Source organism: Sinocyclocheilus anshuiensis, unplaced genomic scaffold, assembly GCF_001515605.1.
Source record: "Sinocyclocheilus anshuiensis isolate Anshui unplaced genomic scaffold, SAMN03320099.WGS_v1.1 scaffold1744, whole genome shotgun sequence".
Taxonomy (NCBI): domain Eukaryota; kingdom Metazoa; phylum Chordata; class Actinopteri; order Cypriniformes; family Cyprinidae; genus Sinocyclocheilus; species Sinocyclocheilus anshuiensis.
Window position 1 is genome coordinate 817,151 of NW_015555974.1, and position 26,797 is coordinate 843,947.

Sequence of the window (26,797 nt, forward strand, 5' to 3'; positions counted from 1 at the left end):
ATATATATATATATATATATATATATATATATATATCAAACAAATGCTGTTCTTCTGAACTGTCTATTCATTAAAAAAAACATAAAACAAAAAGTTTGGATCATGTGACACTGAAGACTGGAGAAATGATGCTGAAAATTCAGCTTTGCATCACAGTAATAAATTACATATCCACTATATTACTGTTTTTATGGTCAAATAAATGCAGTCCTGGTGAGTATTAAGAACATCAAAAAAATAATAATAATAATCTTACCGACCCCAAACTTGTGACCCTGGACCACAAAACCAGTCATAAGGGTCAAATTGAGATTTATACATCTGAAAGCTAAACAAATAAGCTTTCCATTGATGTATGGTTTGTTAGGATAGGACAATATTTTGCCGAGATACAACTATGTAAAATCTGGAATATGAGGGTGCAAAAAAATCTAAATATTGAAAAAAATAGTCTTTAAAGATTTCAAAATGAAGTTCTTAGCAATGCATATTACTAATCAAAAATTAAGTTAATATATCCAGGGTCACATGTATTATCACATATATATCTACATATATATCACAGTACCATGGTACAGCATAACCAACAAAAGTATATAAATTATTTTTTAGTAAGGGCTGTTTTAAACAAAAAGTGAATGGAACGGGAAACGGTGGAGCAAACTTAGTCAAATAACTATTCTTCTTTGTCTTTAATCAACAAACAAGCATGGTTTACCCGAAGGATTCCATTCTTCTTTTTGGAGAGAATTCGCAGAGCTTCTTCATCATAACCAGGCGCAACAATACCATCTGACACCTAAAAACATTGGGCAAAGTTTTGTATAAACTGTACAAAATAAGGGGCTAATGCTTTGAGAGAATATGAACTCTTAGATGTGATGAAAGAAAAAGTTAATCACACACCTCTCTGGAGATGATCTTGGCAGTGGGGACGTCACAAACATCAGACAAAGCAATGAAGTCTCCAAAAGAGGACATCCTGTCAGAACCTACAAGATATTTTTTCAGATTTTTCCATACTTCAGGCTTAAACATGGAAAAACTACACATCCACCTTGTGAGATTAATGCCTGAAAATGTATTCTTGGTGAAAAAATTAAGATGCACGGAGAGAAGTTTCACCTCTGGCTCTGGCGTATGCAGTGGCGAGAGGGGTGAGATCCTGGCGCATGTCATTCACCATACACACCTTGGCCTCATCTTCGCTCAAAGGGATGCCCACTGCAGCTCCTGTGGTGAAAGGTGAACATTTGTCTCAAATGTCTGTCTTAAAGTCCAAGCCCTTTTCTGAAACTCTACAAGAAAGACATGAGCTTTACTGGCATCTGGGAAGCAAGTTTTGTGTTCATACCTGCAGGGCTGACGTGTTTAAATGAAGTGGCGGCTGGCAACCCAAGAGCTTTCTTTAACTCTCTCACCAGCTGCCAGGCGTTCAGAGCATCACACAGGTTAATGAATCCTGGAGATCCATTCAGCACTGAGACGGAGTCAGAATTGTAGTGGAATATTAGTATTCTATCTTTTGTGATTAAATACTGATCTGGTAGCAGCAAATGTGATCATATATACCGGTAAGTGGAAGTGCTGGGCGTAAAGTGTAGAGCTGAGCAGGTGCTTGATGGGGGTTCATGCCATACCGCAAGGGCAGCTGGGAAATTCCTTGACTGTATTCACGTCTGAAGTAATCAGAAATGGCCTCGTCGTACTGAGCAGTATGTGTGAAGGCCTGAGATATTACAAGTAAACAAGTAGTTATATTTCAAGAACTGAAACTGGGGAATCCTGTAAGTTTATCAAGGCAAACGGTAAGTTTATCAAGGATTGATGCAAATGTCTAAAGAGAAGTGTGGCTAATAAAATACAGATACATATTTGTATATGTTGCAATAATTTAATGACAGCAGACGAGACATACAATTACAATTACATTACATACATAACTGCTAATATTAACAAAATAATTTAATTATAAATTATATCCAATCTAAGTACACACTACTGTTATAACCAGTGTTAGGAAGGTTCCTTTGAAAAAGTAATAGGTGTAGCGAATCAGCTCATGGGGAAATATGAATAATTAATCATAACTAGTTATAATTAATTATAAATATATCAAATGAAAAATGGTGTGTCTGATTGGTCCAGACGCTACATAGGTTACAGATTACCCTATTTAAAGTGTAATAAGTAGTGTAACTACTTCAATTAGTTTATTAATGTAACTGATTACATGTGATTATTTTTTGATTACTTTTCTAAAAGTTTTTAACCGTTAATCATTTTCAAACATTTAAAGCAGGCAGGGTTAACCTTACAGTAGTACTCAACATCTTACTGTCAAGACTTTCAAAATCCTTCATCACTTGAATTAAGATTATAATTTAAATTTGAAGCACAGCCACCACAAAATCAGACTTTAGCAGCTCTTTTTACTTTTAGATTGTTCTGAGGTTAAATACAGATTTAAAATCATAAGAAATAGTTTAATAGCTATGATACTGTTTTTAAAATCAAATCTTTGCATAGCTATGACAGGAAACACTGGCATCTAACAATGCCTTGGAAAAAACAGTTAATCTTTAAAAAAAAAAAAGTTATCAACAGTATGTAAAACAGTTATCAATAAGTCTGTGTCCTAAACTCCTGCAACATTGGTGTTTTATATTTTATAGTAGTCAATGCAATTTGGGAAAGAAATCAATTATAATATTTAGATGTAACCCCCTTTGTAATTATTAACATTTTCATAAGTAACAGTAATTTAATTAAAAAAAAAAATTCTCAAAAAAAGCCACTTGCTTCATTATGGTGCACGTTCATGTAGGGCAGGGCTTTTCTTTTTTGTGTGCAGAATCCCTTCGGTGGAGATGAGGTAAACAGCATTGCAGAGCAGACAACACTAGCGAATCCATGATTTATTAGGCTATCGATTTCATTTTTATCGAGCAATCATGTTTATTTTTCCAATCCACTGGTCACAATTGAAAGCAGAAATCAGAAATAACTTGTATCCATCAGGCAGGCAATAATATAAAGTAATACTAAATTAAATAAATGTTAAATAAATCAAAGTAATGGAGAAGCGGCCTAATCAGTCAGCAGGACACCGGGATCTTTCTTTACTGACTGCGGGGCTGCAGGCTGTGTACACATCAATGCCGTTTACATTCGGGTCCAGGCAGGTTCGAAAATAAATACAGTCGGGTCAGACTCGGTCTAATTTCATCGGGTCGGTCTCAGGTTGGGCATTTATTTGTAAAAAAAATTATAATTAATGCACGTCGGGTTCGGTCAAGAAGTGATTCGGGTCAGGTACAGATTTTAGGACCCAAGAAGACCTCTAGCTTGAACTTCAGCAAACATCTGCATAGCATCTTCAGTAAACATCTGAAACCCAATCTGATCAAAAACATGCTGTAGCAATAGCAGAAACACTTGATCTAACAGCTGTATTGTTTATTTTAAGGGTTATCAGTGCAGGTAAACATGAGAAGTCAACGAGTCAGAGCTTAACCAGAGCAAAAAGACTCCCAAAGTGACAAAAGTGCCCCTGCTATTTAAACTGTGAGGCCAAAAACACCCCTGCAGTGAACTCCTCAGTCATCTAAGATATTAGATTTGATTAAGCTGATTTTGACTAATAGGCCATGTTGACTGATTATTTCAGGTAAAAGGGCTGAAAGCATGAAATGGATATGAGCAAGCCTATTGCTCAATGGTAACAGCAAATCTTTGTGCGTGTCTGATCATGATTTACCACAAAATTCTGAATATTAGCCATTCAGTAATGTAGCCCATGTGTCTGCTTTGCATCTAAACAGGGTCTAATTCATTTATAATTGTAATGTAGTATATATATACACATATGTATTACAGTATATTATATATAATTTATTTAATAATATAGAAGTATATTTCGCCATATGTTAATAAGCCTATATTATGGGTCAGTATTACATTAAAATTAATCTGTTCTGCATCATTAATTTTTATCACTGTGTTCAGGTCACATTAGATGATGTTCACAAATTTTTGGATGTGCACAAAGGTCAGTGGGTCGTCAAAGCTTAACCAAATCTCATCTCAGATAGGACTGTCATGGTTACCTTGAGCGCAAGAGTTTTGCGTGTTTCCATTGTGCTATCACGGTTGTCGGAGGATTCCATTTCCTTTGCAACAACATCGTAGTCATATGGATCACAGACTACAGTGACTCTGGCGTGATTCTTAGCTGCAGCTCGAAGAAGAGTAACCCCACCTAAATAAGATTGAGGGATTAGTGGTGACATTTTTGTTAACAGGGAAATCACACATGTTCCCACTTCCACCATAAATCAAAGATATATTCTGGGATGTAACTACAACAATACAACATTAACACAAATAAAGTAGTTATATTGATTAAATGTATTTGATTAAAATTAATAAAAAATCAAAATGTGCTTTACTGAATATAGAAAATTATACAAAATTTCAATATTTTGTATAGTTTCAACAAAATATAAATATATACCAATACATTATTTATTTAAAAAAAAAAGCATTTTTACAAATTCTGCCCAAAAATGAACCAAAAATATTTTTTTCAAATAATAAATACTATGATAGTACTTATTAATAGCATACTAAATAGTATTCTATAATATAACATTATACTAAAATAACCCTGCCATAGACTGACGTATAAATATGTATTATTCCATGTAAAAATTAATATTAAAGATTACTTTTGAAGGAAAATGTGATTTATTGGTATGAAAAAAGGCTTATTTTTTTCTCTGCAAAATATAGTTTTGCTAACTCTTGCACTTTATAATCTTGCTAATAATGTTCTCTCTAAAGTGCATATAAAAGTTTGCCTCTATAGAAATGATCAAATTTCTTAAACATACAAAAACATTGTTGATTCCATGTTATATTAAAGGGGTCATATGATGCTTTTTTAAAGATCATGGGGTGAATTCTGAGCCCTTTAATCAAAACCCTGTGAACCATTAACAATGTACTGACCGATGTCAATCTGCTCGACAGCGTCTTCCACAGTCACATTCAGGGATGCAACAGTCTTCACAAAAGGGTAAAGGTTACACACGACCACTCTTGAAAAACACAAGTTCAAATAAATATTAAGTGCTAGCTACTGAAAAAGAAAAAGAAAAAGTTTACTGGCTACAATTAACAAAAATATGTAGACTACACGTCTAGCATGTCATTACCGCATAATTACTACCCATACTTAGTTCACAATGATCATGACCATGCTAGCCAATCAAAAAACTCTCTAAATGGCTGAGAGCCAGTATGTAAGATCACAAATTTTTGTCACACCACAGCGGCACTATGTGAATTATCAGTGATTAGATTACCAAAGCTGAGTCTCGACGACTTACAAAAACCCAATGGAAAGCATGTTAGCACCACTAAACCTGACTATATCTGTACTTGTGTCACATGACAATCATTCATGAAATAGCATGACCTAAATTTAAAATCAATAAAGCAGAACTTGCAAAACAAGTCCCATAGTATTATCACTCTAACACAGATAGAATTGGATTTTTTTTTTCTTGCTGAACAGTGTTACCTGACGAGACTAAACCCTAGTTTTTCCATATCAGCCTTATCAGAGGGAGTTTGTCTGGCCAAAATGCCACCGTGGACAGCAGGATGAAGGGTTTTAACTCTCCCTGCAAGCATTTCAGGGAATCCAGTGAGATCGGACACATCCCTATATGAAAAAATAACGGTCATATTTATATATATGAAATCATACAACAAACATTATTTGAAGTGACGAGGGTAAGTAGATAATGATTTCTACATCAACTACAGCTTTAAGTCAATGTTATAGGCTACCTGAAATATTTTGTATTGCTTTAGTTTTAAACAAATCACAGCAAATATAAATAAATTACAGTAAAAAAAAAAAATGTGACCTGACAGTGAGTCCAGCATCTCTGAGAGTTTTGGCGGTACCACCTGATGCCACTAATGACAGACCCACTGATATCAGTCGCCTGGCAAACTCCACCAGTCCGGTTTTATCCGAAACACTCAGCAATGCTGAAAAAAGATAATCAATTAGTCATATCAATTAGACAATCATAACCTGTGCAAGCACAAGAAAATGCATTAATATTTTAAAAACTGCAGCAGGATGGCTTACTTCAACTGCACATGATGCATCACTTTTACACAAATCTAGCCTTAGTTAATGATAGACCAGTACTTAATTACATACTTTGGCAAAAAAACTCACAACTACACATTAGTACTTTATTACTATGGTACTGCAAAATAGACAAGTTCAAATATTGGCTTATAGTGTTACCATCGTGGCAGTGTCAAAAATCATAGTACTACCATGCTGATTTTGGTATTGTTTACTAACGACATATCAGATCCGTTTTCAGAATAAGATTCAAACACAAACTCTTTTCTAAAGTTAAGATTGTCTATAAAGTTTTATGTTAATGTCAATAAAGTCTGTGAAAGATCCACAATTCTTTGCGCACTGTATCACCCAACAAAAACAAACACAAAGCACCATGATATTACAAAGATACATGATTACCTAGTTCAGATGCCATGCTGCAGGTGAAGCAGAGTAAATCTGAGATTTGTGCTGTAGTGTCCCGTACACAGCTCGATGTTAATCAAACCACGTGGATGCAATAGTTTTATCCGCGTAGATGCATGATGGGAAATGTAGTTTTTTTTTAATATCAAATGACACTCCTACTTTAACGAGACACAATGGAGTGTTTTATTTCGTTTTATGTACAATATAATTATTCAAAAACAGAAACACAAAACAAGAAGGAGACGTAAAGTATGAAAATGGTATTATAGTCTAGACTCTAGGTGAAATCGAATAATAAAAAAAAAAAAACTAAGTTGATATTTACCTTTGCAAACACACCAATAGATGGCGCCTCATGCACACTTTGCGTTTTCATAACGCTACATCATTTGTAAGCATTCAGGCTCCTTGTTTTGTCCTGCTCTTTTCAAATGAATGTCCTCATGAGACCCAGCAGAGCGTGAACAGTTTAATGAGATTGACATGATGATTTCATCTCAATATTTGGAGCCAAAAACCCAGAACATCAAGCGCTTTTACATTAACAGCCTATAACGGCACCAAATAGGCTATCTGAATGCAAAATGTCTGATAACAAAATATAAAAAAATCAATTTATGTAAAATAAAGATAACACAAGCACATTTTAAAAGAAAAGCATTTCACTAAGTGTTTGAAATAATAAACAATAAAAAAAATTATTCAATTTGAACTGTATTTTGTTCTGAAAGTTTTAAACAATTAAAACAAATGCCTTCAAAGTTGTGAACTGTATCTTTTAACAAAACTTTAAAAAGTCATCCATCCATCCAAAGTGATTATTCCCAAGCATGCACCACATCCTTAAATTTATGTACATATTTAAGTTGAACCCATGACACCATAATTAAAAACTGGCTCAACTCACCCCGCTCTCCCCCATGTAATATATGGCAGCAACTACTAATACTATCATAATACTATGACACCATAGATAATAATGTGTAGTAAAAAATATTGATTGATTGATTGATTGCCAAACACCAAAAAAAACAACTACATATGTGTATGTACAACCACACACACATACGTATACATATACTGTATATATATATATATATACACATACACATTTATAAATTCAATATATATATTATTTCATTTCCATTTAGTTTGTTGAAGTATTAAAATAACTCAAATTAAATCAAACTAAAAACTTAATAAAAGACCTATATAGACATAATACATTCAGACATAATTTAACTAAAATTAAAATAAATAACAAATACAAATAATACAAATCAAATGACAGTAGTTTATCAGTAATCCTAAAAAATAACACTGCCAAACACACATGCTAAAAAACAACAACTTATTTACACATAGTAAGAAATGGTTATAAAAACTGAAACAGAAGCGAAACAAGTAATAGGAAAGAGGAGAAATAAAAAGCGATACTTATTACATACATTACTTACATATCTAACATAACGGTCAAATATTCTGGATTGATCATGCTAACATTGATTGTTGCATAATAATATGAGGAGGTTAACTTGATATTTGAGGTAGCATGATGTGTACAAGAATAGTTCACCCAAAAAATGAAAAACTACTGAAAATGTGCTCACCCTCAGACCTTCATCGAAACATATTTGAAGAAATGTAGCATTACATTGCTTGCTCACCAATGTATCCTATGCAGTGAATGGGTGCCGTCAGAATGAGAGTCCAAACAGCTGATAAAAACATCACAATAATCCACAAGTTATCCACACGGCCCCAGTCTATCAATAAAAGTCTTATGCTTATGTCTTAAACAAATCCATCATTAAGGCATTTTAACTTTAAACCATCGCTTCTGGCAAAAATTCAAGTCCATAATCCATAATTTTGCTTCCTCCAGTGAAAAAAAAGTTTTTTTTCACCAACGTATTTGTTTAGAACTGTTCTGAACTTTTTCGCTTAGAAACAGTGCTTTATCTGTGCATATTTATCTTCTATTTCTATTTGTTTTTTCACTTTTTTTTCTAAATCTGTTTCAATCAATTCAATGAACAAACAAACTCATCTACATCTTGGATGCCCTGAGGGTGAGTACATTTTAAGCAATTTATTTTTTATTTTCGGGTGAACTATTCGGGGTGGTTGCTAGGTGCTCAAACAATGTCTCTATCATATTCTGCTCTTGATATGGTTTCTTCAGTGCAAATCGATGAGATTTTTCACCTGTTTTATCATCCATCAAATGAATATTTTCTGAGAAGTTTCTCCTCAGCAAACTGTATGATTTGAGGTGTTTTTAATGTCTGTAGCAGAAACGGTGCAGGATGCAGTTTAATACTTAGGGTTAGGGTTTGTTTTAAATGTCACACTCAATTGGTTTCGAACATTTCATTAGGAGATTCATTGATTCATTGATAATCAAGTCACCTCCTACAGTACAAATCTTGCAGTCTTGACACCAAATGTAGAAATCAGCTTCCAACAAAATCTCAGAAGTCCTTGAACTGTCCTTGCTTACTGTATCTGTATCTCTTTTAGTGTTTTCTTTCACCAGCTTGACCAGTGTGTTGGTTATATTTATCTTCTGCTTGGCTGTGATTGTGTCTAATTGGCAGATCAGGACTTCATTAAAGCAGATTAAGTGTGAGGGAAGATGGGCAAAACGCAGTGTTGTATCGGTGAACGGGGTGATGGTGAAGGAGAGAATTAGCTGATTAAAATGGACAAGCGTGTGGACATAAGGTGGGAGGGGCTGCGGGTGATTGATGGGTAGTTGTAGCAGGTTGAAGTGTTTGGGTAAGGCCTGTCAGCGAGCTGGTAGAGAATGAGTGAGGTGTCTTCATCAATTTAGAGCCATTATCATGTCAAAAGGAGAGATGCCATCTGCATGAGACTGCTTTGCAGACAATCAATCTCATACAAGAAAAGTGTGTGCGTTTATGTGTGCATCCATTTCTTTGTATTGTAATGTCTTGGAAACATGGAGCATTACTATGTATGCACACAAATGCATTAAAATAGAGGATGATGGGGCTAGTTGTCACACAGGGAAGGGCTATTTTTCAGTAACTATAATGCAGGATTATTTTAGTTAAGTAAAAATAAAACCATAAAAAACACTTTATTTTCTTGAAATACAATACATTTGAACTGAAATAACATACCAAAACTTAAATTTATTTTAATTTTTATTTAGTTTAAATTGACATTCTGAAATAAAAATGAATAAAAACTATATAGACATATTTAAAAAAAAAAGACAAAAACACAAAATTACTAAAACATCAAAACATTAATAATACAAATTCAAAACATTATGTTTTTTTAAATAGGTTCTGGGTAAACAAGTGAACCCAATAAAGCCACACTAGCATACATTCAGAAAGAAGCCTATATATATATAAAATGAAGGTACAATTTATTGATTATAATAATTATTATTATATTTAATATAATATTAAATGTTTTAGAATTGCTTTGCTGTTTTTCCCTGACATGTCAACATGTGTTCAGAGAACTTGATTGATTGATTTCCCTGGGAAATAACCATGGATATGTGTATTTTTATTTTTTTTTTTGTAGTCAAGACTTTATGGTTTATGTCTATATAGAAATTCTAAAAGTTAAAGTACAAGGAGACTGCAGTAAGTCCAGCAGTCACTGCAGTAAATGTGTGACAACTAGCCCCGGTCTCATATGCTCTGCACAACTGCACACATTTAAATGTCTTTTTTAGGTACTTGTAGCACTTTTGCATTTTTGTTAAGCAGAGGTTATAAACACACTCATAAATTCATGCACACCCCTCCCTCACTGAGCATCTTTACCGTAAGCCTGTCATTTTCCAGAAATAGGCAGCTGACAGCAGCTTCATATTGATGGAGTGTGGAGAGACAAATGCAAAGATGGAGTGACACGTTCTTATCTGTCCCCGGACCCTGTTCATCCTCTCATCTCATTGCATACACAAACACACACATTCATCCAGTTACTTTTTAGTATCACTTATCATGATTACAGTGAGAAAGCGGTAACCATTTGCGTTAAACATCTTGCTGGAATGTTGACACAAGAACAGTTGATAAGAGTAATATTATTTGATATGTATATTAATTGTCAAAATTAACCTATAAGAGAGTGTTTAACTGGATTTTCACCTCTTTGTTGCTATATCAAATTTATAAATGACTGTATGAACTATATACTGTATGTCTATGCATTTCATGCACTTTGTGACTATCATGCTGTCTGACTGCTGTAATGTCTTATAATACTGAAAAACTATTTTGGAAATGCAAACATTACTGTTACTTTTGCCTGAAAAGCCTTTATTGTTAGTTTTGGTATGTTAGCTTTTTAGAGGAACATACAGTGATGAGGGGAATACAGTGAATGAGGTGATGGACCTCAGGATGGCAGTACCTTTAATGGGTGTAATTATACCAAGTGGATGGTTCCACTCTGGATTACAGCCTTCTGCCACAAGTTGAAGTGCTCTGATAAATGAGGGGTGTAATCTTTCAAGACACACAAATACACAGGTTCACGTATATACATGTACATATATGCACAGCCATTCATCTCCGTGAAACTTTGCACAAGAGTAGGCTATTTTACGTGTCTGGTGAGATGTATTAAGCATTGCAGGAATGTCCATGTCATTTATGTTTTTAGGTGTTTGTGGTTAATGCAGGATGTGTATGGGTAAAACATAGTAATTTTCTGTTATTATACCAATGATACTAGAACAGTCTGTGTATTAATGGTGGGGATTTTTTCAGTTACTCCTTTGGTTAAATTGATACACCAGTAGGTGGCGACATGTGACTGTCTTTATTTGCTCATTCACCAATTTGTTCAAAAGAAGCTGTTTCATTCAGAAACGAAATAAGTGATAAGTAAAGGTAGTATGTTAGTATGCAGTTTTAAATTCAGCAGCTGTCATTACACTCTAAAAAATGCTGGGTTAAATATAACCCAGCGCTGGGTTAAAAAGGGACAAACCCAGCTATTGGGTTGTTTTGACCCAGCTATTAGGTTGTTTTGACCCAGCGGTTATAATAGCTGGGTTTGTCCCTTTTTAACCCAGCATTTTTTAGAGTGTATGAATGAGGCATTGTTCATTCTTTCAATCTATTTGTTCAAAAAAAAAAACGCTGATTCATTCAGGATTCAGGTCTTGATGAGTGAGTTATGGAATCATTTATTCAACTGATTTTTTTTCAAAAATGCTGATTCATTTAGGAACCAAACAAATGGCTGACTAAGTGAGACATTGAATCATGTATTCAACTGATTTCTTCAAAAGCAGGAACAAAACAAAGTGGCTGTCTTTATGGGTAAGTCAATTAATTATTCATATAATGAATTATATTGATTATATTATATATAATTATATTATATTGTTAAATTCTGTTTCATTCAGGAAATCATATTGTTTTCCCAAATATTAGCATTACCTTTAGTCTCGTGCCTATACAGTCGATTCAATGCCTTGTTGATAACTGGAAATACAGCAGTCTTGATATCAATATTTAAGCAGCATCACATGTGCATCTCATATAATGCAATAAAAAATAAAAATTAATTAATTAATTTAAAATAATCAAACAATTAACTTTTTTTTTTTTTTATTGGAAAATGTCTGTATCTCTTGTAGGCACACCACTGGTCTTCTTTAAATAATGTTATTTAACCCTTGTGTGGTGTTCATATATTTGTTATTCAGCCACTGTTCGTGGGTCTGGTGGACCCGCTGCATTTTTGGGTTTTTAATTTGACACAATCAAAATGTTTATGTTAAAATAATCAACAGATCTTTACTTTATTCCAATTACAAGCAATATAAACAGCATATATGGTTAATATTTGCCCTTCATATGACCCCTTTAATGATATTTTAGATATCATTCATGTCAAGCACATAAGTGAGTGAGATTACTTTGTTCCCAAATCTAGTTAATGAGTTGTCATATTTGCAAGGATTATTACAAATTAATAAATAAACAAATATGTAAGTAAAATCTCACGAACTTAAGATGGATGTTAGATTTCATGCGGCAAGTGTTATGTTAAATCAACAAGTGCTAAAAGTAAACATTTTATTCTGTGACATTTGGGAGGCATTTAGAACGAATTTTCCCTTCATTTACATTCGTGTGTGCAATGAGTAATCCTTTATGTTTAAGTCTAGCAGTATGCACTGCCTCCAATCCTTGATTAAACATGTTGTAAGTGTTTTATAAGGGGGCGTGGCTGCTCATTTCAGTCAATTAGCTGCCAGCACCAGGGCCACGTAAAAATAAATGAACTAAGTGACCTGTCTTCCCCTGGACGAGTGCGCACTAGAGGAGGAGAGGAGGATGGAGTGATGAGAGTGATGAATGGCAATGTGTCAGATCGGCACACAGATTAACCTCAGGTCCAATCGAGTGCCCGTTAATTAACCCTACTGATGAAATGAACTGAGTATTATATCCCCCCATAGCATCTATCAAAGACATCGCTGACTACCTTCAACTTCAGTAGAGTTTCCAGCAGAGATCCAAGGATTTGGAGAGGACCGGGAACTACTTCATGGGGCATTCTGAGACAAACGATTCAGAAATGTATGAAAAAGGAGACAAACAAACAAACACACACACACACACTTCTATCTATCTATCTATCTATCTATCTATCTATCTACATTTTTAATAGGAACTGTTGAACAAGGTCAAACATATTATTTTCAATATGTATTTTCAAACATATATATTTTTTCTCATTTATTGATCAAGGCCTTCAAAATTATTATAATTATTATTTTTTGTTTGGAGCAGTTGAACAATTGCAATATGTGTAAACATAATGGAATCTAGAAGATCTAAGATAAATTTTCCCATTAAATTATTTATTTCAATTTATTTAATCTTTTTGAATCATGTTGTCAAACAATTGTTATTCTCATAACATTATTTATTTTAATTTATTTTATCTTTATTTATTGATCCAGGCCTTCAAAAATCTATGAAAAATTCCTTAAATATTGTTGTTGTTTTTTTTTTAGAATGTAAAATCTAATTTAAAAAAAAACAGCAGTACAGCTGATTTTCTGTAAACATTTAATATAATGTAAAAAAAAAATACAATTTAATAAAATTGTACTTTTTTCATTTAAATTAAATTATCCTGTTTTATTTTGTCTTTTGTTGCATTGCACATCTGTCATATCGATCAAATAATGTGACTCCATTCTGTATACTGTTACATCAGTATCAGGATACATATGATATCAGTAAGTCAGTAGTAAAATGAACACATTCTTTAAAAATGCACTCAGTAGAAAGTCACACAAATAAAATTAGGAATGCATGACTCGGTAAGGTTAAAAATATATTGTATAGTTACCAGTGATTAACCAAAACGCAAAAAGGAACAGCTGTCTTGTTACTAACATAGTGAGCTGTGGCAACCTGTGCTCATAAATGATATAATGATTCAGTCAGAAGTCAATATTAGGTTCATTGCTTTTCCATATTCTTATATTCTAATGCAGCCACTGCAGCAGCTGTGGCCATTACTTAGCAACTGTTGATGAATAAATGTCATCCAATAAGAGCTCGGGTGAGATGTTGGACTCCATTTGATCACAGCTAAGGTGACACAGACACTCAATCAAACTTCTGCCACCAAAAAGCCATTTGTTTTCCAGACAATTCATGAGGAATTGAATCAAATTTGTCACCTTGACTGAGTATTGATTTTTTCATTTCAAAATCCTATAGTGGTCAAAGATCGACAGTCAGCAGTTAAGTGTAAAACTGGCACATGTTGCAATTTCAACAGGGTACCTATTGGCAAAACTGTTACCCAACTACTTAACTCAATAACCTCATTCAATCAAGTCAATAATTTGGACATACAGTAACGCTACTCAGACAGACATCTACCCAGACATTGTAAATCAGACTTTCATAGCACATGAATAATTGATGTCCTATATTAAGGCTATATTTATGTAGGACCACATCCTCATAAGGTTAAAGTAAAAATTAGACATAAGCAACCGTTATAGTACACTCTCAGAATCAGAAATAAAGGTACAACAGCTGTCACTGAGGCGGTACCTTTTCAAAAGGTACACTTTTGTACCTATTAGGTTCTAATATGTTCACTTTAAGTACCAATATGTCCTTTAAGGTACCAAAATGGACCGTTTATGTACAAATATGTACGTTTTGAAAAGGTACCGCCCCAGTGACAACTGTTGTACCTTTATTTCTGAGAGTGTTTATCTGAAATATTTCATGTGCATTCAATTGATTGTTAGCACTTTTTTTTTTCAAGGACCCAAATAAGAACCTTTTTTTGGGGGGTTCCTCAAAGAACCTTTCAGTTAACTTTTTTTCTTGGTGTGAAGAACATTTTAATATTCTAAAGAACCTTTTTTTTTTCATTTTAAAGAACCTTTAGTGCAATGGAAAGGTTCTATAGATGTTAGAGGGTCATCATGGAGCCAAATATGCCAATAAAGAACCTTTATTTAGGAATGTAGGATGACTACTAGTATACCGTTATCTTGGCATACACAGCCCGCAGGATAACAAGAACTTATGTAACCCTTAAAAGAAAAAAAAATCTACCTGAAAATGACTTTTGTTGCAGTTAACTGTTGTATTTTCATTCAGTAATATGTAGTTATATAAGTAAACCAGTTCATTTAGATGTGTTAAGGGTGTGCAGGGCACAAACTAACGCAGGGTTAGTTGTAACACACATGGTTTAAACATTTCCACACATGCTATAGCATAACAAAATTTACGGTATTTACTAGTTGCCATATCAACACTATGCAGAGAAAAAATATTTTAAAGATATCACTGAACATTTATTTAACTATAGGAAAAGTAAATTTCTTGCTGAAGTAAACTTTTCATCTCAGTTTTTAGTGTTTCTTTAAAATGAGACAAATCTGCTATTATTTTAATCTCCAATCTGTTATTTAGCAGTTTAGTTAGTGCTTTAATGCTTCACTAACTAGCAGAAGACACTAACTGGTTTTAAATTTCAATTACCCTGCTATTATAAGAACTATGTTATTCTGTGATATTAGCGATGTAATTTACACTAATTACTTTCATGAATTGTAATGAGAAACCATGAGAAACAGGTGAATCAAGACTGAAAGTCAATGTGCAATGTTCAGAAATTATTAATTCAAGAAATGTAAAGCATTTTGGCTCATCTATTTGTCTCCTGTTTTGTGAGAGCTGTGTGTGGAAGGAGGGAAGTGATGTGTTCAGTGTTTTTCCTGAATGTCAGAATGTGTTTCTTCATCTGTTTGCCCACATTGCTTTGAACTGTGCTGTATGGCTGTGTGTTGCGAACAGGGCCATCCCAAGTATGGGCCCTGGTTGCAATGTGTTCATTGTCAAACTCCAAAAAATTTGTTTATTTTAATTCTTTAAAATAATGCCATTATTTTATTTGGAAAAAAGTAATGTTATTTTATTGATAACATATTTTAGTTTGTCTGTCTTGTATGTTTTTTCATTAGATCAGATCACATTCTAAGCTGTCATATGGTCATGTTACAACATGCTCCTCAGATGTTACAATGTTCCCACCTATATGGGGCATGTTGTCACATTTCCCTTCATTTCCTTTTGTAAATACAGAAAAAAAGTATACACTGTAATTATGAAACAAAACCACATTTGTATTAGACAAGTGTGAAATTAATGTGGGAAAAAAATTATACTCTAAACCCCATGTGGATTTACACAAACTGGGAAAGTAAAAAATTGTTAGGTTGTGCCCTGCTCTCCCTTACCACAGTAGAAAGAAAGTCATTCGGGTTTGAAATTACATGTGGGTAAATAAATGATTTTCATTTTTTGGTGAACTATCCCTTTAACATAAAAAAAAACATTTCTGCAAAATGATATTTTGTTGCTTTTGCATCATTTGCAAAGTGAAAGCATGTGAACGTAAAAAAACTTTTATTATGTTGGTTGGTTGGATGTATGTATCGTGGCAGTTCGGAAATGAAATGTCTGGTGAGTGGCGCTAAAAGATTACTGATATATCCCTTTTGAAAATAATTACTACCTATACCCAAACCCTACCTTATGTCACAAAGCAAGGCCAGACACAACAGGTAAGTGCAAATCAGGATGGTTTATTGACTGGGTAAGGGGATGACTGGAATAGGTGAGTAAAAGGCAGGTGAGTGTAAACACAGTGAATGCCTGGATGGTGACTGAAGTGACTGTGATGAATCCCTGACACCTTAACCCTAACGGATAGTGTTAATAAAAGCAAACGTGGAAAAAAAACACAATTTTTGAAGCAACCATGCCATTTTAAGAAGTGCAACGTGTGTTACCGATTAAGTTTACTACATCAGAAAAAAACATACATATGGAGCTGGCAGTGTTGGGAAGGTTACTTTGGAAATGTAATAGGTTACAGATTACAAGTTACCCTACTTAAAATGTAATAAGTACCTTGGATGCAAAATTTACTTTTACATGGTGTTTGCATATAAAGTATCTTAGCAGTGTGTGGACACAACCCCCCTACAATGATAAAAATCCATTCACTCCCTTTTTTAATCCCCTAAAATCCTAAACAGTCTCAATTATCAAGCCGTTATGACAGTAAACACTGGAATCTAACAATGCCTTGGGGAAAAACAGTTAATCTTTAAAAAATTAAGCATAGCTATACATAAACCCATATAGGAAATAAAAGAGTTATCGAATAAGCATGTTGCTGGTTACTTGATGCAAATGTCAAAATGTATTAGTTTAAATCATGCACTATGGTAAAAGTGTTTTGAGGTTAGCATTTTGTGCAAGGAACTGTGTGAAAGTCAATATTAATCGATCACCTGCCCCTGTGAACATGCCTTGTGTAAAAAGGAATACAAATTGGTCGTTTTTTTCAATAAGACTATGTTGCAAAATACATGCAAGATTAAAACTTAAGAATTCTAAATTTTAGCGAAACTTGGCAAAGATCACTGAGGCAATGAACAGTGATCGTCCATGTTTCTTGTAAAATTAAATTTTCTTCATGAATGCTTCAACTCAACACATGTCCTCTGAAATTTCCATTTTGGTCCAACACTGTCAAAAAAAATCTGTAAAATTTACGGTAAAAAAACGGCAGCTGTGGTTGCCGGAATTTTACCGTAAAAAATACGGTAGCAATGTTTTAGGTTTATTCTTTCACCCTTTATCATAATCAGACAGTCTGGTGTCCACTTTTCTGTATGTCCTGTTTGTGCATATCCATGCAAATTTTTACCAAAGACAAATTGAAGTGGTTAATAGATGGTGTCAACATCTGCTGCCCACACACACTCACATTTTAACATAACATATCTATATCATTAATCAAGCCATTTAGGCGCTGTGTGAGCTGTCACAATTGTTGTCTGGGAAGTCTTCAATTCTCGCAGGTCATTAGAGGGAACGTGTGAGTGAGACAATGGAAGAATAGAGAGGGCTGGTGGTGCATTGTTCTCTGAGGGTTGTCCTCTCGTAGGATGTGGAGATAAAGCTTTCAGACTATAGGGAGGCAAAGAGAGGTCAATGTCTAAGCAGGAGATGTTTCTCACCCTCCTCTGAGAATGACTTGAGTTGCAATTTTCAGTCAAACTACTATAATACTATAATCATAAAATCCTTGTGTCAATGATTAAACTAATACAGAAACAAACATTTGTATCTTAGTGGATAGTATTAGAATTATCCTGCATATAGACAGGATGTAAAGCTCATTCTGAAAGCTCATTCTGATTCTGATGTATGAAACTATATGAATAAAATGTGTTGCTCATTTGCGCAAAACCTATGCTTGGTTATTCTTAACTAGAATTAAAACTATTGAGAATAATTTTGGTAATTGAAAAAAACTAAAAAGGTTATTGAAGTATGTATTACATTGAAGTATGTTTTAAGGTGTTACTTTGCTGTTTCTTTGTAATTATTTGTGAAATTCACTACCAATTTTGTGAGTGAAAACTGTTTCTACACCACTTTTTTTTTTCAGTGCAAGTTTAAGTTGAAGTATGAAAACTACTAAAACTAAGACTGAAATATAAATAAAGCTATTTAAAAAAAACTAATAAAAAATGACAAATGTGCAACAAAACTACACTTCAACATTAAAATTGTCAAACAACAAAAACTAATTATATATATATATATATATATATATATAAAATAAAAGCTAATTCAAAATTATTTAATACTATAATAGCATAGCAAAATAACACTGACTCCTATCTTTCTAAAAAAGTTAAAAAAAAAAAAAAAAAGAAAAATCTACATTGAAATGTAAAAAACTAATACAATTGACAAAAGCATGTAAAATTGCTAAAATTACAGTGAAAACTGAAAATACATATAAAAAATCAAATTCAAAACAGTAATACATGCTACAATAGTATATAAATGACATTAAAATAACTACTAGTGTGTTGCTAAGTGATTACTAGGGTATTTGGGGTATTATTCATGTTTGTAGCACAAATGATGAGACCAATTACACACCATTTTTTAGATTATTATTTATGGTTAAGGGTTTGTTCATATCTCCAACTATAAGCATCAGTAATAGTTATGTTGGCCTGATGAAAGCACCATGCACTTAAAAATTTAGATATCACTGAGCATGAGTAAATATCATGATGACTTGCAATCGAAAGACCAAAGGCCACGTCATGCAGCGATTATGTAGCGATTAGCGGTTTATACACTGCATGCTATGTAATAATCAACAAATAATGTTTTTAATATTTTGCATTAAAGACATTTACAATACAAGGTAACCAAAGGCAACACTTGGCAGTAAATCTGTGCTACAGTGCAGGTTAATTATTTTTAAATTACTCTCATATTTGACATTATATGTTGGAGGTCTCGATTCCCTGTAACAAGTTAAAAGCGTTCTGACTCCATCCCAACCAAAGGTTGCCATTCTCAGACGAATTAGCCAATAAAGGCCACACTTACTGTGTGCTAATGACTTTAACTTCCTCATTGACTTTATATGTCACTTTGCCGCCTAGCTTCAAAGGCGATTCATTGTAATCCTTCACAAAACCAACATCAATTAGCACATATGCTGTAGGTAAGTGCCTAGGCAGAGAGATAATGAAAGATTATGGAGAGTGGGAAACGGATAGCAGGACACACTGGGAGAAAGCAAACTTCAAAGCCCTCAGTCTTCTCTCTTAAGGGACGAGATAATGGTGTGTTGAGATAGCAGGGATATCAGGGTGAAAGTAATTATGTCTTCTTGTGTGTGATTGGTACAATATGGGTTGTTTATCTACAAGCACACAATGAGGCCCTTGTGTGGGGCCATAAAAAACCTGGTTGTTAAAGGCGGCCCATTAAACCACCATAAACCTCACACCATCTCTGGAAGCGTAAGGTGTGCTTGTTACCTGTGTGAAAAAAACAAACAGGTGGCTTATTCCTGCTCTGCGGAAACGTTTGAATTTTTAAAATACAGAATATGCTTGTATGTTTTATTTTAAGGTAGTTTTTTTTTTTTTTATCAAATGTATACCAGACTTTCAGAAATATGCTCTGGTCCAGACACCAATGCTATAATTTTATTGCCAGGTCCGGAAGCGTAAATAAAATAAAATAATTGTCATTATTTATGTAATGACAAGAGAATGATCAGGATGAAATATATAGCTAAACGTGTGCTCCCAAACAGTGTTCCCAAGAAGACATATTTAGATTGAAATATTTAATTAAAGACAAAAAATAAAAACACTTGGAATGTTTCTTATTGCCAGATGTTAGTGCTGCACTTGAAGTCATCCACTCAAACTAAACAGTTAAATTATATGAAGTGTTCATTTAAAAGTGATATAAAAGCAAAGTCAGTAATACAATTTCCATCTGTAAAAAAAAAAAAGAAGTTAATATTAAATAGCATTTAATTAATGTTTAATAAAATAATAAGTAATGTTATTAAATACCCAAGACATATATTATATGATATACTGCAAAAATTACCGTGCATTTAACATGAAGTATGTTTTCAGACAACGAGACAGGAGGTGTCATGATTATCTTTGAAGTCATCTTATCTGAACGAATGATTACTTCCTGACCCATCACAGAGTCATCGTAGCCATGGCAAAACTGATCAACATAATAAAGCCACATCATTTAATGCCAGCCTGGATGAATTTATGAGTCCTTGATGCGCCACAACGGATAAAAGCATATTAAGTTTGGCAGCACAGACTACACTGAAGGTGCAAATTGAGGACAAAAACATTGATAAACAATGATTTTGAGTTACTTTCTGGCATTTGGGTAAAAGCTGCATATTTATCAGTGTTCAGAAGCAATGCCAGGAAAGGACCTGTCCTCAGAGATGTTTTCAGAGCAGGAATAATTAGTATAATGCATTAGATGAAACCTCGTGCTAATTTTTCAAAAGTCGGTACACTAAAAGGGCTTGTGAATGGCACTCGTTTAATAAAACATCTGATAATAAACCAGATTTTACTTTATCTGATACGAGTGGTTGTGCTTATCCATGCAAATGTTACTATTCCAGGATATTATTATTGTTCCAGACAAAACATCTTGCATTGTAATGTGATTTATATGCATATAGTTCAAAATAAAAGTGACCAATAGGTCAGCTTGTACCAGAATGAAATTTGGGTCATGCTAATCAGACTTCTGTTTCATTTCCATAAAAAAAAAAAATACACAGGCAGAGGATCAAAAAGAGGTCATAAGGTACTAAGGCGTCTGCCGGTCACGGCTGTGTGATCTTTGCTGAGCTGCGATAATGACTGCAAAATATGTATGTAATCGGTGATAAGGCCTTTAATGTTCTGTAAACGCGACAGGTAGGGTACAACGGGGCTAAAGGCCCACCTCAAGAAAAAATGTGCCATTCACTGCACCTAAAATGTATAATTGCAGAAAAATATATACTGTACATTGTATTGAACATTAATAGAGCAACAGATTTTGTGTGACAATAAATCATTAAAGTTGTTTATTTTGTTTAAAAACCTTATAAATGTATGAGGTGGCAAGAGGGGCCTTTTACCCCACTCACGGGGTAAAAGGCTCACCAGCATGGGGTAAAATTCACACGGTAGTGCTACAAATACTTCAGCTAAAATAATGTTTTTTTTTTTAAATAATGTCTAAGTTAATACTTGTTCAAAACAATCACTTTAGGAAAGTTTGTACTATTTTCTGCTTATTAAAAAAAAAAAAATGTTTTCGATAAATATACTGTCATTAAAATATGTTAATATAAAATTATATTTTAAAATACAGAAACAAAATCGTTTTAATAAGTAAAGATTCTGAAAGCATTGAATAATAATTGAATATATATTTACAGTAGTAACAACAAATGATATTTCATTATATGATATGATTAATAAGTCAGCCATCTATTAATTATCATGTTAATTACTCTGCACCTTTAGCCCCAACAGCAGGGGCGCTTTTTGCCCCAAATACCATACTTTTACATATTCTTTCTTTATTTAAAAACTGTTGCTTTAATTATCTTAAACAACACTGAAAAATCATAAAGAAGACCTTTGTCTCAAAATATATGCATTAATTTGAGCTATTCTCATTTGCTACTGAAATCTACAAAAAAATAAATAAATCTATTTTTTTTTGTTTGTTGTGAACAATCATTTGAGTACAATCATGTAGCATATTTCAAGTTACATACAATAATCAATGCAACCATGGAGTATCTTGTACAATTATGTACAATTACCTGGTATGTTTTAACTATAAATTATACTCAACCTTCATTAAATTGTTTCAAAGTATAACCTGTTTTCCTTTTTACAAAGAAAAGTAACATAAAAAAAAAAAAAAAAACTATATACATCCAGGGAGAGAACATGTGTCCTAACTCAATTCCATCCAGAATGACCTCAAATGACCTTCATTATGTATATAGATATTAAGCAGCTTAACATGCATATTCGCAAACATGTAAATATACACACACAAGCATATATTATATTACATGTATCTTTCTATATATTGATCATCCTTTATTTATTTATGAAATCTACAACATTAAAAAAAAAAAACATAACATATTAGACCAAGTAAGCACAGAATAAACTTCGCACTGCTGCGCGAGATCGCCTCAAGGATCAGACAAATATACACATGCATCTTGAAAAGCGGATGTTTTGGAAAGCGCTACGCCACGTTTTTGTGCCATCTAGTGGTTTAGATGAAAATAATATCAAAGGCGCCTTAAGCCCCGTTGTACCCTTTTTATACAGTCTATGGTTGTACCCTACTAAAGTTTACAGGCCCAAATTTAAATGATAAACTTTGACTTTGAAAGGCATATCGAAACTGCACAATGATAAGTGATCTTAAATTAATGATCACCCAAAAAATGAAAATTTGCTGAAAATGTACTCATCCTCAGGCCATCCAGGATGTAGATGTAAATCATTTAGTCAACTTCAAACTGCTTCCGGCTAAAATACAATTCCTCAAAAAAAAAAGCATTGATTTGTTATCTTAACTGATTTTATTTTATCCACATTTATCTGATTATTTGTAGCTGTATTCTGAGTGAAATAAAACACTTTCTATAATCTAAAAAATGTCCCATTTTGTGCTCAAACATCACATCTGCAGTCAAATTGAAAATTAAAATTGGATATCAATACAAACTAAAACATTTCTCATCAAGTCCTCAACTGAACAATTTGGACTATATTAATTTTTAAGCTCTACTGTATATCAGCAATTAAGGAACTTTTAAGGAGAAACATCTGAGACAAACTTGATTCTTAACTGAAACATACAAGTTAGATACAAGTCACCTGAGCTATGAAACAGCAACATCTAAGCAAAGCCATTTGGACTTATAGAAAGAAAACCATAAAGCGCAGTAAAATGCGTCAATCTACCTTTGCAAAATATTGTAAATCATCTTAAATCTAAACATTTACAAACAATTAAAATATGAATCCAAAAATAAAATATAAATATTAGCCATCTCAGCTACCACAACCATTCATGTATTTCAGCCGTCTATAGTTTTAGCACTGCCTGTCATTGCATTTAATCACTGGTAGCGTGCAACAAACCTACATGTGTATGTGTGCGCACTCTACTTAAGAGAAGATGTGATTCAATTTAATTTGCGCACCTCTGTCACAGGGTGCCAATGACAGATTTACCAGTGGCAGTGCAACGGCCGAGGGGAGGAAGAGGTTGCTGGGAATATGCGGAGAGCACTTGATTTCTCTTGAGCAAATTAGCTCTATAGATGTGTCTCAAACCTAGTGAACTGACTATCTATACTATAGGCTATACATATATATTAACAAGACTCTATAGTCTTTATTTATTTATTTTAACATTTTGTTGTCATATAGCCTACGATAAAATGTATACTATAAACCATAAAACGGGAAATAACAAAAGATGACCAGTAGACTGTGTGTTTATGCCAGTAATTATCTAATGCTTCCTCAAACATGCTGACTAGTTAGGCACCACGCTAGGTTTAAAGACACAGCCTGCATCAGCGTTCATTTGCGGGATAGAGGGGCGGGCTGCTCCAATCTTCTCTGGTCAAGGCGAAACCATCAGTTTCGGCCTCATGTCGCCTGTGCAGAGACTGTTTTCCATGTTATTAATCCACCGCCCACTGCTGTTTCTTGTAGGCAATATTTAAAATAACAATTGCGAATTTCAATTCATTTCGTCTCGATTTATTGCGTTTACGACAAGCAGTTCATGGCTGGAATGAAGGTTTTGAATGAATTGCCGGTTTCATTTTTTTCTTTTATATATAGGCTAGGTCTACAACTCTTTTTATTATTTGTATTTTCCCCATATAATACATTCGGAGCGTTCGCACTTGTAAATACAGAAGATTGTAGACTGCTTTATTTTTACTCATAAATGTGCGATGATTCGCCTATTTATTTCACGATGCGGTCGGAAATGTGTTATTTTATCGAAGCGACTATTGTCTTTAATTTATTAGAAGGCATCTTAAACCCCTTCATATGTACTTGTATCATTGCTCAAGTCGATGAAAATTATCAATGAGATTTCATAGAAAAAGACAAATTCGTGCAAATATTATTATTATTACTTTTATTGCAGACCACTGTAAAAAAGTGGATGCATGCAGTTGGAGCTATGTCTGTCTGACCTGACTTTTCTTTTTTTTAAAGAATATTTTTATTTGTCTAAATCAATATCACACACTCTGTCGGGAGCCTGGCGAAGGGCGGCGATTAAGGGACGGGGTGAGGATGATAATTAGGGGGGAGGCAGCAGACTCGTCACAATATATATATATATATATACATATATGTGTGTGTGTGTGTGTGTGTGTGTGTGTGTGTGTGTGTGTGTTAATGCACAATTTTATGGACTATACATAATGTAAAATCGTAAAATGCAATATCTTGATATTATAGCCGACATTCTTTAAAAAAGTCGTTTAAAAATATTACATCACATTATTAGTATTAATGTGTAGGATACATCTTGGACAACTGCTCAGAGAGATTATACTTTTCATGTAATATTATGTGAGATACATACAAAATAATAATAACAATAATAAATTATATTTATACATATAGATTTTTAAGTATAATTTACGTGTTTCAGGTCACAAATAAAAGCATATTAATCTTATACAAGTAAATAAACATTGCGACAAGAAGTTATGTATTTATTTAGCCTATTTTAATTATTATTGATGCTTTAGGCATACCTTTACACTTGCAGTTAGTGCAATTAGCTGAGTTACTAGTGAGTCAGAGGATGAGAAACGCTTGATGTCAGTCAGGCACTTGTAAAATTCGCAATCGTCTTTGCTCTGATGTTGGTTGAAGAGTAAGTCTTAGTCAAAGGACAAGCTCGAAGTGTCTATACTACAGTATGATTAGTTAACTAGAAAACTGTCAAGTGATCTACTCCCGCAGGACATCCTCTGCAGCCAATCAGCGCTCACACATGCGTTATGACTGAGATGTGAACGCGCAAGGAAGTTCAGAGAGCAGAGCAGATGACAGAGATACAGTTCTAAACAAGAGAGAGTGGTATTATATAGTACGATTAAGCGCTCGTATCATTTCTAGGCGAATTTTATTTTTCTGTGCGTAAAAGATTAACGGTAGTCTACTTTAGTAAATACTTTATGCGTCTCATGGTTCCAAATGGGCAAAAATTAGTTAGACTAAACTCTAAATATCTAAGTTATAAAAGAACAGAAAGTATCAGTAATCGCGATTAAAACGCATGTATCTGTGCGTAAAACGCAGCTATCCAAGTGTTTTCCTGCAACTCCAAATACCCTAAAAGCGTTGCAATGGAAAAATCAAAGAACTTCAGGATCGACGCCCTTCTGGCTGAAGAACCACATCGGGGGACCCGAGAAGCATCACCTGGACTGAGCAGCGACAGCCCGACGGGTAGCCCGGGGTCCTGCAGGCGCGCCGACACTCCGTCCCCCCGCGGGACCCCGGGTGCCATACACCTCCAAACCGGAATCATACCTAAACCAGGGCTGCTCAATCTTCCACACCAGGGACTCACTTCACTTCCAGGCATGTACACAACGCCCATGTACCCTATTTCAGCTTTGGGAGGTCAGCACCCTGCCTTGGCGTACTCGGGTTTTACGCAGCTGTATCCGGAGCAGCTGAAGTCAGCGGCAATGGCCGGATCTTTACCACTGGAGCACTGGATACGAGCTGGCATCATGGTACCACGAATGCCCGATTACACCTGTGAGTGGGGTAACGTTCAGATGTGTGGGTAACAATCTGTTAAGTCACTCATGAACATTTCATAATCCTTAGCAGATCAAAAGTTACTGTAATAATATACACTGACAAAAAAAAGTGTAGTAACAATTTTCACTCAGAAATGCTAGTAAATTTCTGAATTAAGAAACTGTGAAAAGAAACGGCAAGTGACACATTGAATTAAACGTGACATTCTGAGTAGTTTCTTGTAAAACGTACTCCAATAATGCTTAATATTTCCATTTTATAATAATCATGAAAGTTTTATGACATTTCTAACTATTTGAATATTTTACTAATTTACTATTAGTATTACTATTATTATTACTATTAGAACTATTTTAATAATCTGTTAAGCATTATATATATATATATATATATATATATATATATGTTTGTTGTTC

General features: G+C 33.8%; 2 protein-coding genes across 2 annotated transcripts in view; one reads left to right on the forward strand and one right to left on the reverse strand.

Moving 5' to 3' along the window:
- The window catches only part of LOC107676052 (bifunctional purine biosynthesis protein PURH-like), a 9,423-nt gene extending 2,727 nt beyond the window's left edge, over window positions 1-6,696 (reverse strand). Inside the window, exons 1-10 of the mRNA XM_016470571.1 lie at window positions 6,578-6,696; window positions 5,940-6,066; window positions 5,588-5,731; window positions 5,014-5,102; window positions 4,110-4,261; window positions 1,573-1,729; window positions 1,355-1,480; window positions 1,126-1,233; window positions 907-992; window positions 719-799 (exon numbers count right to left, since the gene is read on the reverse strand). Of these exons, the coding sequence (XP_016326057.1) occupies window positions 719-799; window positions 907-992; window positions 1,126-1,233; window positions 1,355-1,480; window positions 1,573-1,729; window positions 4,110-4,261; window positions 5,014-5,102; window positions 5,588-5,731; window positions 5,940-6,066; window positions 6,578-6,593 (1,086 nt within the window). The 5' untranslated portion in view covers window positions 6,594-6,696. The remainder of the gene's footprint in view (window positions 1-718; window positions 800-906; window positions 993-1,125; window positions 1,234-1,354; window positions 1,481-1,572; window positions 1,730-4,109; window positions 4,262-5,013; window positions 5,103-5,587; window positions 5,732-5,939; window positions 6,067-6,577) is intronic.
- A 19,258-nt stretch (window positions 6,697-25,954) lies between these two features.
- The window catches only part of LOC107676047 (motor neuron and pancreas homeobox protein 1-like), a 3,902-nt gene continuing 3,059 nt past the window's right edge, over window positions 25,955-26,797 (forward strand). The window contains exon 1 of the mRNA XM_016470566.1: window positions 25,955-26,375. Coding sequence (XP_016326052.1) covers window positions 25,955-26,375 — 421 coding nt within the window. The remainder of the gene's footprint in view (window positions 26,376-26,797) is intronic.